Source organism: Carassius auratus, chromosome 33 (assembly GCF_003368295.1).
Source record: "Carassius auratus strain Wakin chromosome 33, ASM336829v1, whole genome shotgun sequence".
NCBI lineage: Eukaryota > Metazoa > Chordata > Actinopteri > Cypriniformes > Cyprinidae > Carassius > Carassius auratus.
The window spans coordinates 2,411,625-2,428,515 of record NC_039275.1 but is presented as its reverse complement, the minus strand read 5'-3'; the positions used below and the strand labels follow the sequence as shown (position 1 = coordinate 2,428,515).

The 16,891-nt window shown below is 40.0% G+C and overlaps 1 protein-coding gene across 3 annotated transcripts in view; it reads right to left on the bottom strand.

The window, feature by feature from the left end:
- Window positions 1-2,230: 2,230 nt before the first annotated feature.
- LOC113052708 (uncharacterized) overlaps window positions 2,231-16,891 on the bottom strand; it is a 34,688-nt gene continuing 20,027 nt past the window's right edge. For 2 of the 3 annotated variants that reach the window (XM_026217118.1, XM_026217119.1), the window contains 16 exons: window positions 12,208-12,354; window positions 10,744-10,895; window positions 10,246-10,363; window positions 9,421-9,562; window positions 9,131-9,276; window positions 8,840-8,982; window positions 8,615-8,755; window positions 8,336-8,452; window positions 8,003-8,153; window positions 7,782-7,893; window positions 7,468-7,643; window positions 6,712-6,950; window positions 6,525-6,609; window positions 6,149-6,319; window positions 5,713-5,749; window positions 2,231-5,560 (listed from right to left, as the gene is read on the bottom strand). In XM_026217118.1, coding sequence (XP_026072903.1) covers window positions 2,380-5,560; window positions 5,713-5,749; window positions 6,149-6,319; window positions 6,525-6,609; window positions 6,712-6,950; window positions 7,468-7,643; window positions 7,782-7,893; window positions 8,003-8,153; window positions 8,336-8,452; window positions 8,615-8,755; window positions 8,840-8,982; window positions 9,131-9,276; window positions 9,421-9,562; window positions 10,246-10,363; window positions 10,744-10,895; window positions 12,208-12,354 — 5,258 coding nt within the window. In that variant the 3' untranslated portion in view covers window positions 2,231-2,379. The remainder of the gene's footprint in view (window positions 5,561-5,712; window positions 5,750-6,148; window positions 6,320-6,524; window positions 6,610-6,711; window positions 6,951-7,467; window positions 7,644-7,781; window positions 7,894-8,002; window positions 8,154-8,335; window positions 8,453-8,614; window positions 8,756-8,839; window positions 8,983-9,130; window positions 9,277-9,420; window positions 9,563-10,245; window positions 10,364-10,743; window positions 10,896-12,207; window positions 12,355-16,891) is intronic. The other variant, XM_026217120.1, reaches the window with a different exon arrangement.

Below are 16,891 nucleotides of genomic sequence, written 5' to 3'. Positions count from 1 at the left end.
TTGTGAGGACAGTCTGAGTATAAAAGAGTCTAAGCTTCTTTACTCAAAATTGGCACTGAATTTTCTATTTAAGTTATAACAGAATTTGGGACTTGACCAAAATGAAAATGACAAAGGGTTGTAGCTCAATGGAGCAAACAAATATGCAACAGCAACATTATATTCAGATATACATGCACTCATGTATATGTAAAATATAACATTATATATTTCAGTTGCTTAAAATAGGTTTCCTTAGCTGCAGTATCTGATTGTCAAAGCAGACTTCATGCTATACTGTTGTTTTGGTTCTGCTGATTGGAGAATGTAATAAAACCCTTTGGAAGTACAGTTCTTTTCCAGCATGTGCATTATCCACAATGGATATTTATTTCAGATAGAAAATCTGTACCAAAACTCTTCTAATTAGTTTTGAAAACTGTACTTCTGTATCCTTATCTTTTAGTCCAGACAGATTTAGAAAAACCATTAGAAACTGAATGCACCTTTACAGCATAATGGCAATGCTTTTTATTTTACTACAGGATGTATATGTCAAAGCTACTCAAGGATATTCAAGTCTGAATCCTTTGCTTTCTCATGATTTGTTTGGTTTGCAACCAATTTGTCTTCTTTCTTGGGATGCGCTGGAAATATAAACACAGGGATTGTAGTTAGTTACCTACAAGAGATACAACAAATAAACATTGGGTTTGCATTGAATTTACCATGGGAATAAGCAAGCCATTTTATACATGTCTGCTAACACAATGTGAATATATCCCTTTCAGAATCTTATATGTTATATATATGTGTGTGTGTGTGTGTGTGTGTGTGTGTGTGTGTGTGTGTATGTGTGTGTGTGTGTGGTTAATGAGGACACAAATTTGTATAATGACATGGGTATGACACAGGTATTACAATGAGGAGGTGGTTTATGAGGACATTTTTAGTGTCCCCGTAATTCAAAACGCTTATAAATCATACAGAATTAGTTATTTTGAAAATCCAAAAATGCACAAAGTTTCCTGTGAGGATTAGGTTTAGGTGTAGGGTTGGGGTAGGGCAATAGAAAATACAGTTTGTACAGAATAAAACCCATTACACCTATGGAGAGTCCCCATAAACCACATATACCAACATGTGTGTGTGTGTGTGTGTGTGTGTGTGACTATGGACCACAAAACCAGTCATAAGGGTCAATTTCTCAAAATTGAGATGTACACATCATCTGAAAGATAAATAAATGAGCTTTCCATTGATGTATGATTTGTTAGGATAGGACAATATTTGGTCGAGATACAACTATTTGAATATCTGGAATCCGAGGGTGCAAAAAAAATCTAAATACTGAGAAAATTGCCTTTAAAGTTGTTCAAATGAAGTTCTAAGCGATGCTATTACAAATCAAAAATTAAGTTTTTATAGTGCCTACAAAGTGAAGTATTATGCAGATAGCCTAAGTTAAAACAAGTTAAAGATCAATATGGATATTATAGATCAAAGAAATTAAAGGGAGGTAACGGACCAAGGTAAGGTTCTCAAAGAAGAGCGGAGCTGGAGTCAGAGTCTGGGTCAGGGGGGATGCAGGAGTCTTGGGAGCAGAATTGCTGGGCTCTGCGGTACTCCTGGAACTCCTGTCTCAGGGCATTGAAGCGGGCCTCACTAAGGGAATGACTGTACCGGTGCCGAGGAGGGTGGGATACTAAGGGAGGGCTTACGGAGTACAGGCCTGAGAGTAGAGGAAAGGAGCAGGAGGAGGATAAGGAAGATAAATTGAGCAGGATGGGTAAAGTTAAACTGGTTCAGTTCAAGGGAAACTTCATTTGGCATTACATTTGGTGTGGGGAATGACCAAACATGCTCAAAGAGGTGAAGGATGAAGTTCTTACGTTTACTCTGGAAGTCCTGGAGGCCAGTAGTGGAGCGGGGGTGATCTTGCCTGAACTCTCTGCCTCGACCAAAACCTGCATGGGGCCGCTCCATCTTCATGGCCTCCAGTGTGTCGGGATCCACAGAGCATTCGACAGCATCCCACTCGTAACTCTCATCTACTGAGGTATTTCTTCTAGACACACACATATGCAACAATACACAGTGAGACGTACAAGAGGACAGTGATGTTAAATTGTACAAAACAAAACAAGAAATGGGTAACAGCCTCATGCATTTGTGTGTCAGCTTCACCTTTTGGACCTCTGTTCTCTCACATCTTTGTCGGCCCTGTGCATCTCACTCTCCTCGGTAGTCTCTGGCGAGCTGAGTAAGGTTGGGGTGATAGAGAGAGACTGCCGTAGGTGTCCATACGGTCCCACACTACCCCTTCCACTGCTCTGGCTAGCGTAACTGGCTCTGCCCCCATCACCTCTTATATCTCGGCCTTCTGTCTCTGTGAAACCCCTAGTTGCACCCATCCCTTTGTCCACCTGTCTCGGAAAGTCTTGCTCTCGTCGGGGGGAAGGATGTAAGATATGGTGAGGGCCAGCTGTAACCTCTGGGTAGGAAAGGCCTTGGGGGACCCATTCTTGGTTCTGCAGGATACAGGTAGTCCACCCTGGCCACTGGCCTGGTAGGGCCAAAATGTCTTGAGGGGTCTTGTGGGACATACTTATGCTGAACTGACCTGAGTGTTTCCTGACAAGACAGAGGCCAACTAGAGGAATCTGGAAAAACCGTTCCCTGTCGACGTGGATCTGATTTCCTCCTGGAAGGAAGGGATGATTCCATGTGTTGTGATGGATCTGGGGCTGAGGGACCAGGTATGTGGTAGAGGGGCTGCATGTCAGCTCTATCAAAATGCTGACGTCTCTCTAGACTGTAGTTGGTAAGAGGCTGAAAGTGCACTGTCCCTCGCCATGATGAACCGGACATGGGATAGTAATGTGCAGGAGTACGACCCAGACTGTATGATTTGAGCCTTATGTCTGGATGGGGAAATTCGTCTTTGTAGCAGGTCTCAGAGACATAAGTTCTAGGATTCTCTAAATGTTCCCCTCTAGAACCTAAACTAATGGACTTTTTTAGGAAAGGATGTGGTTGCCCAACTCCAGAAAGGGTCCTACAGGGACCAATGCTGACTGATTTCTTCATGAAAGGCACAGGAGCCTGATAGATCCTTGAGGATATCATGTTTGTTTGGTCACCCTGATTCTGAGCCCTTTGATATTGTTCAGATGTAGAGTCTGGACATTTGGAAACTATTGCTGCAATGCTTTTAGCTGTGTTAAATAAAGTCTGTGCTGTGGCACGTTGATAAAATTCTTGTTTTTGAGACCCTGAACTCTGAGAAAGCAAAGGATGAGAACTCTTTTCCTGTTGTTTAGATGGTGAGAAACCTTTATTGCTTGTGTCTGAGGTACCTGATTTATCACAGGTATCTCTTGCCTCTAATTGTGAACATGGTTCAGAAACTGGAATACTTCCAGGTTTATCATGTTCTACAGGAATGTTGAGGGTGCAAGGCTCATGAACAGCCCCATTGTGCTGACTAATATTGGTCTCAGAGTGGTCCTGACCATGTTTTTCCCAACTTTTGGGCACAACGTCAGGCTTATCTCTTAACAGTATCCCAGTTTCTGCCTCGACAGTTGGTTCAGCAGATTCCAAAGACTCAGTTACTTCTACAGGATCATCTACACTCATTTCAATGAAACCCGGAAGACTTAGGTATTCCAGGATAGTGCTTGTCTGCAGTGGGGACATCCGGGCTGGTTGAGGAGCAAGCTTATATTTAATTGATTCTGAGAAATTTGACTGATCACTTTCTGCCTCATTTTCCAACAAGGTCAGGGGTGATATCCGACTAGGGCTTTCACTGAAGACACATTTGTCACTCTTTCTGGATCGAGCCCTGATAATCTCTTTCTCTTGTTCGCTGTTAGGCAATATGGAACTGAAATCATCATTTACTATGACTTTTCCCTTTGCTCCTACTTTCTGATGATCATAGGGCAATGTAGAACAGCCTGATGGATTACGACTCAGTCTGTCTTTTTGAACAGCCCTTACTTCCTCCATGTCTGTAACACTTTGACTACTGGGATCAAAGTAATGTTGGTCAGGACCAGTCTCTATATCTTCTCCTGCCACCACTTGGTGCAGCTCAGATGGTTGAGGACTCAAGTGAGCAGAGGATACTGATCTAAATGCTGGAGCCTCTTTTTCAAATTTTCTTTCTTGCAACCATCCTTCCTCAACTAAAGTACTGTTGGGCAGCTCCTGCTCCTCTTCCAGGTGACTCTCCAGGTGTCTAGAGTGTGGCCCACTGAGGTCTGTTCTACTGTGAGAGGGTATGTCCCTGGTAGGAGAGAAAATTGAGAGAGAGGTATATTGTGTTGCTGGTGAATGAGAAACATCTGCTGCCACTGAATCTTCTACATTGGCACTGCCTTGTTGAAGTGTATTAGGGTAGAGTGAGCGAGGTGTGTTCCCTTCAGACAGGCTCTGCACGGGCACCTGGCTGGTGGGGGACGTCACCGGGCTTATGTCCCACTGGATGTATGTGGAAGATAAAGAGGGAAGTCTGTCCATGGGACTGCTGGTGTTGCCGAAATAACAGCCCCTTCTATAGTCCGATACACGCTGGGCCAGGCTGCTGGGCCGAGTTTTTTGCCTTAAATGGATGTCTTGGGGCTTCCAAATAGGGTCTTCAGACTCAACACCTGTCGATTTTCGTAAAGGACTTGCAGAGTTTGCCCGCCTCTGTTCTCGCTCATGTGCCTGTGCCCTTCTGCTGGACGTGTAGTGTTCTAACTGCCTCTCCATTTGCTCCCGTTCCTTCACTAACTTTAAACATTTGCCTAAGTTGTCCCTTTCTCTTTCACCATCCAGTTGAGTAATCATATTGCTGGGCTCTGTCAGCTGGCTGTCTCCATTGATGGGGTGGTAATGTTCCTGATGGAGCAGCCTCTCTCTCTCCAAAGCTTGATCTCTCCTGCTTGGAAGGATGTCCTCCCTATGACTGGCACTCCGGTATTTTTTTAGTGAGTCACTTGTCCTTTTTTCACTACAGTCAGAATAAAAGCTGGCCCTTTCCAACAATGCATCAGAGCAACCCTGCTCATCATCAGAGTAGAAACAGCCATGACGGGAGAAGTTCCTGGCCATTGCCTTCACTCTGCCTGGGGAGTGAGGAGGTCTTTCTGGACCTGGAGAGTCCACTGTCAATGCTGAAGGGAACTTTCCCCGTCTATCCCTCTCTGATCTAACAGGTTTTGACTGGTTGGACTCTTTAAACGATCCATTGTTCTCCTTTTTGAGTTTTTTTTTTACGTGGGTTGGTGTGGGGATTTCTAGGACTGGTTGGATAACAAAGCGTCCATCAGGACTTCTCGAAATGGACTCAATAGCAGATGTGGTTGATGGAGATCCCCCAAAGTGGCTCTCAAACTGGGTGTAGTGTGGAGGTGGAGAGGATGAGGACAGAAGCTGTTTTCTCTGATCCTGGTACTCAGTGCGGCTGCCTTTATCAAAAGAGGAACCGTCTGTACGATCATAAGAGGATGAATTTGGGAAGAAGTTTAAGGGAGGGCATAGCTTTAACTTCAGCACACTGTTGGGACTGTCAGAAGGCGAGTGAACTCTTAGGAGAAAAAAAATACAAGAGAACATTTAAGGAAGGAAGACAGGAAGACTTCATCCCTTCAGGTTGCCATTTCAAAAGCCAATTGCTGTACAGTGACAAAGATGAAGAAGCTTAGGATTGATACATGCGTTGAAAAGATGGACACTTACTGTGGAGATGAACTCTTCTGGATGGCAGAGGGGATATCTGAAATGGTGGGGAGGGTGTAAAGTTCATATCATGCCACAAATAATGAGTCATAAGATGAAGTGACAAAAACAAAAACACCCTCAACATAAACAGATGCAATGGATAACTACACCACTGACGTCTGAGAACAAATACATTAATTAAAATATGTCATGTATCAGTCTCTGAGGCACTGAATGTCACAGCAATTGATATGAAATGGCGTCAAATCATTGCTAACTGTACATAAACATTTGTTTAATTACATAACCCATGTATCTGAATGCTGCAGCTCAAAATAACTTTGAGCATGCAAAAAGCTTCAAAATGTGTTTGTAGTGCTGTAATTTCAGTTGAACAAAATAATCATTTTCAATACCATAACAATGACCCTGTACATTTTATCACTGCTTTTACCATCTCTCTTTTTCCTTCTCCGTTGTCTCCTTCTACTGTTCATAACACAAGCTGTCACCAAAGAGAGGATGATGGCAACAAACAGGAAACACATGCCTCCAATCACACCAGCCAACAGGGGCTCAGGAACAAAGGCCAGGATACTAGGCGCTGATGGATACATATCCATACCTTAAGGTCACACATGAAATGTTATCTATTAATAATATATTAAATCAATAAACATATTATACTACTGATTTCTTGAACTCTTAATTTATCACTAAAACATATTAAAAAGTCCACATTATTCATTAAATCTGTAGTTTTCACCAGCTTCATGGGGCCTGAGAAAATGTTAATATTATATCAAAATAAAAATAAGAGTTCACCTCACCTTCAGTAGAGATGACAACTGAGTCACTGGGCACACTGACTTGTTTGTCTCTACAAGACAAAAGGCGCAGCTCATAGTTTGAGTACTGTGGAAACACACAAAAAAAAGTAAATCACCCATCAAGTGAATACAAATGGCAAAGAATAGGTTCATTCAACATCAAGCTGCAATATTTCACACATTTTACCTTCGCAAGTCCATGTACAATCAGTTCAGTCACATTGACAGCAATCTCTCTGTCTATAGTGATCCACTCTCCCTTTCCCCGCTTTGCTTGAAGTACAAATGAAGTTAATGGAGGAGACTCTTCTAGAGGTGGCAACCATTGCAACAACACACCCAGTGATGTACGATTGGCTGATAGCAAGGTAGGAGGGGACAACACAGTAATGGTGGTTACCACCGTGGGAGCTTCTGTTGGAGGTGCTGCATTGTAAAAAAAACACAAGGTTTTACCTCAGCATGCTAAATCATACATCTTGGCCCAAAGGTTTAGAATAACGTTAAAGCCAACCAGGGAATGTTTTTAATCAAAAAAGAATAAAGATCTGAAAAAGAACTACATATAGCAGAGATCCTCAAATCTGGACCTCGAGATCCACTTTCCTGCAGAGTTTAGCTCTAACCCTAATCAAGCACACCTGAGCATGCTAATCAATGCCAGTCAATGTCTTTGGGATCATTCGAAAATCGCAGGGCTGGAGCTAAACTCTGCAGTGCATTGGACCTCCAGGGCAAGATTTGAGGAAGGGGGACATATAGGCTAATCTTTCCCATGTATAAGAGAGATCCTCAAATGCTGGCCAGGAGGGTCATTGTCATGCAGATTTTAGTGCCAACTCTAATTGAAAATTACTATAAAAAGTTTGATCTGGGTTTGTGCTATGAGGTGGATGACCTCATAAAGTGCATAGTTTGTAAATAATGTACAAAAAATACTGACCCAGTGTCCTGATGGTGACAATCTCACTGAAGGGGCCAGAGCCCAACTTGTTTTGAGCAAGAACGCTGAACTGGTAACTAGTCGCAGCTTGCAGACCCGTCACCAGCAAGGAGGTTTTGGATGTTGGCACAGGAACTGAAGCCCATGCATGCTTGCCTCTTACAGTGGGCTTTACCCTGATATGGAGAGAGATCAAATATTGAACTGAGTCAGTCCCATGCACTGAAGGGGCACTGTTACTCATGACATCTTTAGTACAATGTACAAAACAATTTATCTAATGCTGCAGATGCATTCAATTTTAAGTGGCTAACCAAACAGTAAATTTCTGTGTGTATCCTCCATCAAAGCCCGGCTCCCAGGACACATTGGCCTGAGTAAACCCTGGATCCACAGACAAGGAGGTAACAGCATGGGGACTTGTGCCTGAAGAAGACAAAGCAGATACTACATTTAATGTCGGTCTCATTTGATTTTCTATAGGTACATGAGGGTTCTTTTTTATTGACGGGCATCTATTCACTGTTCCTCTCACCTAGCACTAAAATTGTTGTTGAAGCACTGACAGTGGCCACATGGTTGGAGGCAAGACACTCCCATGTCCCCTGGTGGTCCTTACTAAGCGGACGCAGGGCCAAAGAGCCATTGGATAAGACTGTAAATGGAGAGCGAGGGGATGGACCAACCTAGAGTAGATGATAAAGAATCAAAAAGAGACTGAACCAGCATCCGAGGCGTTTAGTCAATGCCTGTAAATACATACAGTATATGCTTTTTTCTTATTTAGCTGATATACACACATTTCATACATCACCGAGCTGAAACACACTGAAAGCTATTGGATTTTTAAATATTTTGTTAACCTTACCTTATTCCATGTGATGTTAGGGGTGGGATCTCCCTGAGACTGACAGGGTATCACCAGCTCCCTGCCTACTTCTTGTAGGTACTCGGCACGAGGCAAGACACGGAAAGAAGGGGGGTCCTGTGCACATCACCAGATTGCAAACAAGAGAAATGGTGTCAGCATTCAGTGTCAGGTCATTCATTAATAATGCATTTCAATATGTGGTGACATTTATGAGTAAATGGCAACCTATATAAACATGTGCCAAAGTATTTTCCATTTTTGATATATGGTGCTCACCTTCAGGATAACTTTGGTAGGTTCTGATTGGCCCATGGTCCCGTAACTGTTATAGGCTGTACAGGTGTACATGCCCACTGCATCATCATTGGCTGCGGTTATGAACACTGAGCCTTCAGAGTTGACCATCCATCCTGGATACTAAGCAATCAAGAAGAAGTATATAAAATGTTCTTATATGGGTCACAGTGAGATGTTTGATGTTGTAAACATTCAATAATGTACCTGCTCCAGATCCAAGGACGCTCCATCTTTGGTCCAATTAACATACAGCACAGGGGGCTCGGCTTGAACTGGGCATGTGATCTTTCCACCCTTTCCCGAGGGCAGATAAGTCTCACGGGGCATTCGTACCACTCGTGCTGGATCTTTAGCAGAGTCAGGTTTTTAATCTTTCATTTGGTATTTGGTATAATTTGAACCTTTAAACTTCTCTAGCCTTTTTACATAGTTTACATGATTTGATTATTAAAAAAATATAAAGAATCTAGAACCAGCAATTTGCAAAGCACTCACGTTTAACTTTGAGGTAGGCGGACGCAGAGGGCGGAGTCATTAGACCATTGGTGGGTGTGCAGGTATAATTCCCAGAGTCCTCAGGGATTAGACCCGAAATGAGGAGGGTCCCATCCACAAGTATTTTCACCCGTGATTTCAGAATTCTGTGAACATTAATATGTATTCAACTGAGGGGCAAACAAAAATTGCAAAAATACCAGACACTGCGGTTGACCAATCAGAATCAAGTATTCAAGTGAGCCACATGATATTGTTATACATTTCAAGTTAGTATTCCGGTCACTTACTCCATGTGATACACATTTTGTCCTTGTTTCCACCACTCATACGTGAGGTTAGAAGGATACGCTTCTGCTTGGCATTGCAGAATTGCATCCTGGGACATGTTCATGGTGGCGTCCTCAGGGGGAATGATGATAATTGGTGGACCTGGTTGAATGCAAGAGACCATGCATGTGAGATGGAAGTGTAAAAGCATGCATGCAAGCCAGCTTTGACAGGCATTCAGATCCAAGGAGGTTCTTTATTCACGAATGAGATTTAGGCTTAAGTGTCAATTTGCATTGTGCTAAAGCTCTACCACCAAAAGAGGGCAGTGTTTGCTTGTTGACAGTTTGCCAGAATAGTTAGTTATTCTACTTATGCTGTGTATAAGACATATGCGAGATATTTATTTTTTGCAGACTTCAAACATACACCGCATTCTGTTGCTGTTCAGAAGATGACAGATGAAAAAACTAAATGGCAATGCATCCACTTTGCAGCAAACATTGTTCTTCATTTTATTTTCTTAAAGTGCACATCTTTCTCAGTGCACATCATATACACATTTACAGCGAAATGCTCTGATTTAAAGTGACAGTTGCACAGCTGAAAAGTTCTAACTGTCTGATCTGGAAGCTGCAACAGTTCTCAATGTGAACCAAGCCAGTTGCAAACCATATGAACTCAAGATTAAGGTTATTCAATTTACACACAAATCCAAGTCCACCTAAGATACCAGTGTTCTCATACCCAACACTGCTTAAACGTTAATACCCTGCAAGCCTATTTTGATTTAATGCTGCTGAGTTTCCTCACCCACGTGGAGAAAGACGTGGTGTTTAACTGACCTTTGACCTGCAGCTGGGTGGTGTGGGTTAGGTTCCCTTCTGAGTTGGATACGTGACACTTATATAGTCCTGTCGTTTCCCTGGTAACCGTGCTTAAAGACAAGGTTTCATTGAGTACCTGGTGGGGGAAATTAATGTTTAGGTGGTAAACGAGATGAGGAATAAGGAAAATGTGAACAGCCCAAAGTGAACTCTACACACAAGTCAGCATGAAACAAGATTAACAAGTGATTGTGCTTCCGTAACACAATGTATTTCGGAGTAAAACAGGATAATCAATGTGGAAAAGAATCTAGATTGGATTTTATAAAAAACTGAACAATGCAAAGCTTGTTATATATCAAAATGCACATAGCTAGTTGCAGGGGGAGGGATTTATGCATCATTCACAATAAGACTTAAAACATGTATTAAGAAAGCAAACAGGGTCGTTTTGGACTTCATGCTGACATTCAATGATCTTTATTAATGACCTATCAACTAACAAGCTCTGTGTACCTGAATTGCTTCTTGTTTTTCAGCATCACTATCATCTTTTCTCCAGATGATGGTGGGTTTGGGGTTTCCATGAGCAACACAGTGGAGGGTGAGAGATTCACCCAACATGACCTCCAGAAAGGCAGGAGGAGTCTTTATGAACATCGGAGGAGCTACAACAGACATAAAAACCATAAAAAAACATCCAAGTTCATCAAAATATTAAAATAAAACAAAAAAAAAATACAGAAATAAATATATACAGAAATAAACACTTAAAATAAGTGATAATTTGCAAGTGCTGAAAAATCTCTAAACACAACAAAAAAAAACATATGTCCCCATAACACTGTCAACACATGCACACTCATAAACAAAGAACCACTGTAAGCTGACACTGTGCATATAATGGGCGAAAGGAGAGATTTCTGCGAGTGTGAGTTTCTGTCCATTCTACAGAAACACCATCAGATGCTAAAAGCCAGTCTGGAGAGAGGCTGATTCTTAAAGCCTATTGCATGAGTTCTGCTGATATCAGAACAAACATCATCTGCATCAGACATTGACATATGTGTCATGAAAAACGAGACAGGATTATGCAATTCTCACTTATTCACTGCAACAAAGCTTTCACATGAGCTCCAGATGCTGCTTTAGTCAAAAGTTTAATCCTTTTTGTAGGAGTAACACAATGCATTAGGATGCCAGTAACATGAACATGAAACATAAAAGCACCATCATAAAATATACATTCTCTTAAAAAAATGCATGCTCCCAATTTCTATGGAACTTAATTGACACAAGATTCATTTTAAAGATTAAGTAACACAACTGGAATATAACATATGGTTGGTTTTGGGTGCATTTATATCAGTGATATCAGCATTTACATCCAGACATCAGTGTTATAATTATAGATTTTAGGATTTTGAATTAGATTGTAATAGCATTTTTTCTACTTTAATGTTAATTTTAGTTAGTTTAAGTATTTGTGTTATGTATTTTGTCATTTTTATTGTATTTTGCTTAAGGTTTAATTCATTTTTACTTCAGTTTTAGTTATTTTAGTACATCAAGTTAAACAAAATGAAAATGAGAAATATTGCCATGCAAACTAGCGGAAATAAAATAAGTTAAAGTTTTTCTATACATGTAATTTCAGTTTAATTTCAGTCATTTCAAGTAACATTTTTATGGTTTTATGGTTCTAGTTTTATCTAACTATAATTGACCTGTATGCTGTGTAACAGTACAATTAATGTTGCAGGAAATTTAACAAAAAATGGTTAAATATTGGAGTAAAAATTATATTTGGAACTTGATGGACATACACATACACTGAAAATCAAATTGACATTTAGTGTAAAAGCATGTAAAATGACTGAAAGCAGTAAAATGTTATGAAACTTTAAGGTTTTGACATGCAAAGCCATTAAACACACCCCTTAAACAACTGGATAAAAAGAAATAATTGTCTTATCCCACCTGAGATGGACAGGAAGTTCCAGGTGCCGTTCTGAAACTCATCTGTGGTTCTATCCAGCAGGAGAATCCGACACTCAAACCAGCCCTCATCCTCCAGAGTCAACTCATCCACCAGAAGAGACGCGCCACGGCTCAGGGACACACGACCTGCCCCGGAAATCAGAGAGACAAGAGTTATTCAGAAGTATTTTCAGAAATGAGATAAAGAAAAAGAAAGCACACAAAACGGCAGCTCAAACATTAGAGCAAATGCTAGCACCTCATGGGTTTTGATTCCCAGGAAATATGTGAACTTAATAAAAATGTGTACCTTAAATGCAATGTATGTTTTTTGGGGGGAATAAAAGCATCTGCCAAATGCATAAAACATAAATTTAAAACTGCTGCCCTTTGTATTCCAAAAACCACATGCATACCTGAAACCACCAATGCAACTCCAAATGAGATTATTGCAGCCCTGTTACTTCACAAGCCAATGAAGTATTTCATGTATTATCCCCGAAATTAATACAGATGAGTGTCTGGAATTCAAAGTTATTCAGAACCCAGTGTTTAAAACAGAACATCGTTATGGCCTAAAAAAAACCCCAAAAAAACAAATTCACCAATTCTTTTGACCACCAAGTAAAATTTGTATGCTTGATTACTATTTTACATAAATTACCAGATATATTCATGCAATATAATTAATTAATGCAATGCACAATTCAGTAGATCATAGAGACAAAGAAAATATCAGCTCCGCACAAATCTGAACATCTCATGGTCAGCTGTTTTCCTCCAAGCAAAAACAATCCCACAAACCTGCAATGGTTATTGAAATATGATATGAATGGAGCACACAGACACAATAATCAGTTTCAAAGCCCTAGAAGCAGTTTCATCTAATACTAGCAACTCTTTGAAACATGATATGTGTGTTGTCTGGTTACGGGAGTCTGGTTTTTCAACCTCGATCTCTCCCTCTACTTTTATTCAGCTTTTTTTTTTTTTTTTTTCTCTGAATTCCAGGGTTGTAAACGATGACACACTGACAACGCAGTGGAAGGCGGCTGTGAGTGTGTTTCCTCTTTGCTGGAAACAGTGGTTGAAGTTTGAAAGGAAGCCAAGCTCCCCATGTAGAGTATGAAAACCATACCAGGACAATTTACTGAAGAACTGATGGCCTATCCAGACATATCCTATCCTTTATCTTTTATCAAATGTTTGCTTGGCATCACATCTAGAGTGCCTTTAGGAGAGAAACCCCACAGATGAGATCTATTTTGATATCTCAGTTGTTTTCAGACAATACTGGGATTCAACAGCCAAAGTCTGCAATCAAAAGTCAGAGATCTTCTCATTCTGAACTCAAACAATTCTTATCAAATGATCTGAGCTGTTATCCACGTTCACTTTTATAGCGGTTACTGAAGGATAACTATGTACCTAAAACAAAACAAGTAATCAAATAGACACAAATTAAATAAAAACACACAAATAGAATTAATTTTAGGAGAAACATCTGAGATAAAGAAGTCTCTTCTGCTCACCAAAGCTGCATTTACTAAATCAATACTACAAATTAAGCAGTGAAATATATTACTGTTTTCTATTTAAATATATTTTAAAATGTAATTTATTTTTGTGATGCAAAGATGAATAGACAACAGCAATTAATGTGCTGATTTTAATATTGTAATTTGCTGTAAAAAATAAATAAAATCTTATAAACAAAGTTGAAAACAGTGCTGCTATATAATTCTGGGTAAACTTTTATTTTTTATTATTATTATTATTTATAAGTTTCGCATTCTTACTAAGGCTGCATTTATTTGATTAAAAATCCAATAAAAATAGTAACAGTGAAATATGATCTGTGATGCGCAGCTGTATTTTCAGCATTATTCCTCCAGTCTTCAGTGTCAAACGATCATTCAGAAATCATTCTAATATTTCTGATTATTATTAATGCTGTTGTCAAAACAGCTGTGCTGTTTTATATTTTGTTTGTTCCCAATTTTTCGGTTTCTTGATCAACAGACCGTTCAAAAGAACAGAATTTATTTGAAACCGAAATCTTTTGTAGTGCTATAAATGATACATAATACATCTTTGCTGAATAAAAGTGTATATTTATTTTGAACAGTAGTGTAACTGTAACCATAAATCCAAAAATAGCAACCTCTTAGCAACACCAAAATAGCAATCCTGACTGCTACACATAGACTCATTTCCCCAGCAGGTGACTGCTGCATTGAACAGGAACCGAATAACAATCAATCGAGCAAAAGTCACAACCTGAGGGCTTATTTTTCAAACCCGCGCCATCCAATATAAAATGACTAACTACGAGTAACAACTAAGCCCGGTCTAATCTCAGAGCTGAAGCTGTGGAAGTGATTTTGCATATATAGTAATTGTCTGACCTCATCCTTCAGAAGCATTCTTTTTTTTATAGAGCGGCAGCCGGTGTGTGTTTACTGTCATTAAAAGGTTCCTCTGATCCGAGTCAGAGAGCGAGGGTGCTTATTAATGCAGGAGAGAAGCTAAAACAGGCCAGGTGTGGTGGATATTCCACAAATTTATGCTGCTGTCTCTCTCCTTTCTATTCCTGCAATGTCCAGTTGCTTTGCCTGATGCTTTAGGGCATAGAAAAGCACTAAATGGACTTGCATACAGTCAATTAAACATTAAACAAATTTATATGCACACACACACACATATGCGGGAAAGCACACACAGTGACTGTGCGGTTGTCAACCAACACTCATGGTTATTGGACACTGAATTCTTTCCCGCCACGGAATGTTTGCCCATCAATGAGAACAGAATGGAACACCCCCTCCACCCTTTTAATTCTCTCAGGTTTCCATAGCGATGGAACCTTGGGGTGGGAGTTTGGATTTGAATTCAGTTGCTGTAGAAACCCAATGGGGCAAAAACACAGTGAGGGAGGGAGGGAGGGAGGGGCGGGTCACGGGGAAACGTTTGTGCTGGTGATTTTAAAAGATTACACGTGGGGAAAAAAGAAAAGCGTGTTTTGATTTAAGTGGATGAAAGGGTCGAGAAACGCGTGAGAGTGAATTACAGAGAGTTAGAGAGAGAGAGAGAGAGAGAGAAGAAAGTGTGTTTTTATTTGAACTGAGACAATGACTTTGAGTGACAGATGCGGGTCTGTTTGGGTTGAAATGTGCAAGGCTGCCTTGCTTTGTACCCGCAGGCCTTAAAAATACAAAACACGTGACGGAAACAGTAAGTGCACAACATCTAATGCAATTAAACTCACTGTCATGATATAATCTCTTGATTATTTTGACAAATATTAGACATCTCTACAGGAATGGGCTCTTAATGCTCCCACAGGGCAAGTTATTGATGAACAAAAATTTAATTACTGTCACAAGTGCATAACGTGAATTCCAAAGAAGGTCGTTCTGGATCAATGATGAACCCTCAACAGCAGTCGGTGACCCTTGAACTCCTCAAACCTCCAAAGATTTACCTCCAGACATGTCCACGATTGCACACGGGTCAATACTTAGATGATGGTCGGCCAGAAGGACCCCAGCGACTAATCAGAGTCTGCGGATTCCAAAAGTTTTTTTTTTTTTTTCGCAATAATCTGATTGGATAAGCCAATATGCACACACTTTTGTGTGTCTGTGTGCTTTATTACACTGCTGTAGAGATCATAATAATGCATGGCCTTGATTGGCGTACTGCTTTGTTCAAATGTTTTCCCACTGCTCTGTAATCACACGTTACTGAGTCTAGCTGATGTTCACTGGAGGGTAATACGCAGCTCATATGAGCAGCAGTCAGGTTCTCTGCTTGTGGGTGGTACATGAGCCAGCCAAAAGATCTTCTCCACGTGGTTCTGGGATTCTGACATGGGCTTTTCAAAAGCCCCTGGCCCTGAACTCCCTCGGCATACAGCACTGAAACTCTCCTCCTCACTTCACCCCAGGGTACTGTGGGACATGTTTCGTCTCCTTTGAAAACTGTTGGACGAGTCATTTTTCAACGACAAGAGAGAATGTGCTGCTATGAACATAAAGCAGCTCCAAGGGAAAATCATGGGCCACCCCACTGAACTAAAACAACCACGATTTTTTGTTTAAATTAGAATAATAATTCAGTGTCCACACATACTATCAGAACACTTTACTATAAAATTTCAAAGAGCGACAAGTATGTGTTTGTTTAGATTGTAGAGATCCCTCAAACCCTATCAATGAAAAACAATGATTTTACTTTAAAACATTTTTTAATGGTATGTATTGTGAGCCATATTTGCAGGAAAATAACAAAGATAACACTGGTTGGCCGATTTAAACTACAAGAACAAACATGGTTGCAAATCCTTTGCTAGTAACGAACAATAATAATAATAAAAAAAAATAAAAAAAAAAATAAAAACAAATAAATATATCATCATTATGTAATTGGTGTAACTTTAGTTTCACTAAGATGCAACTATAGTTTTTATTAATATTTTAAATATCTTTTTCTGTTTTTAATTTTAATTTAAGTTTTAGCAATTGTGTTGCACTTTTGTAATTTTTTTTTTTTTTTTTTGTAAATGTCCATATACCGGTATTTTTCATTATTTTTTTTATTTCAGTTTTAGTTATTAGCTAAACTAAATGAAACAGAAAAATATGACCAACTAGCTTAAATAAGATTTTTCTTTTCAAGTTAA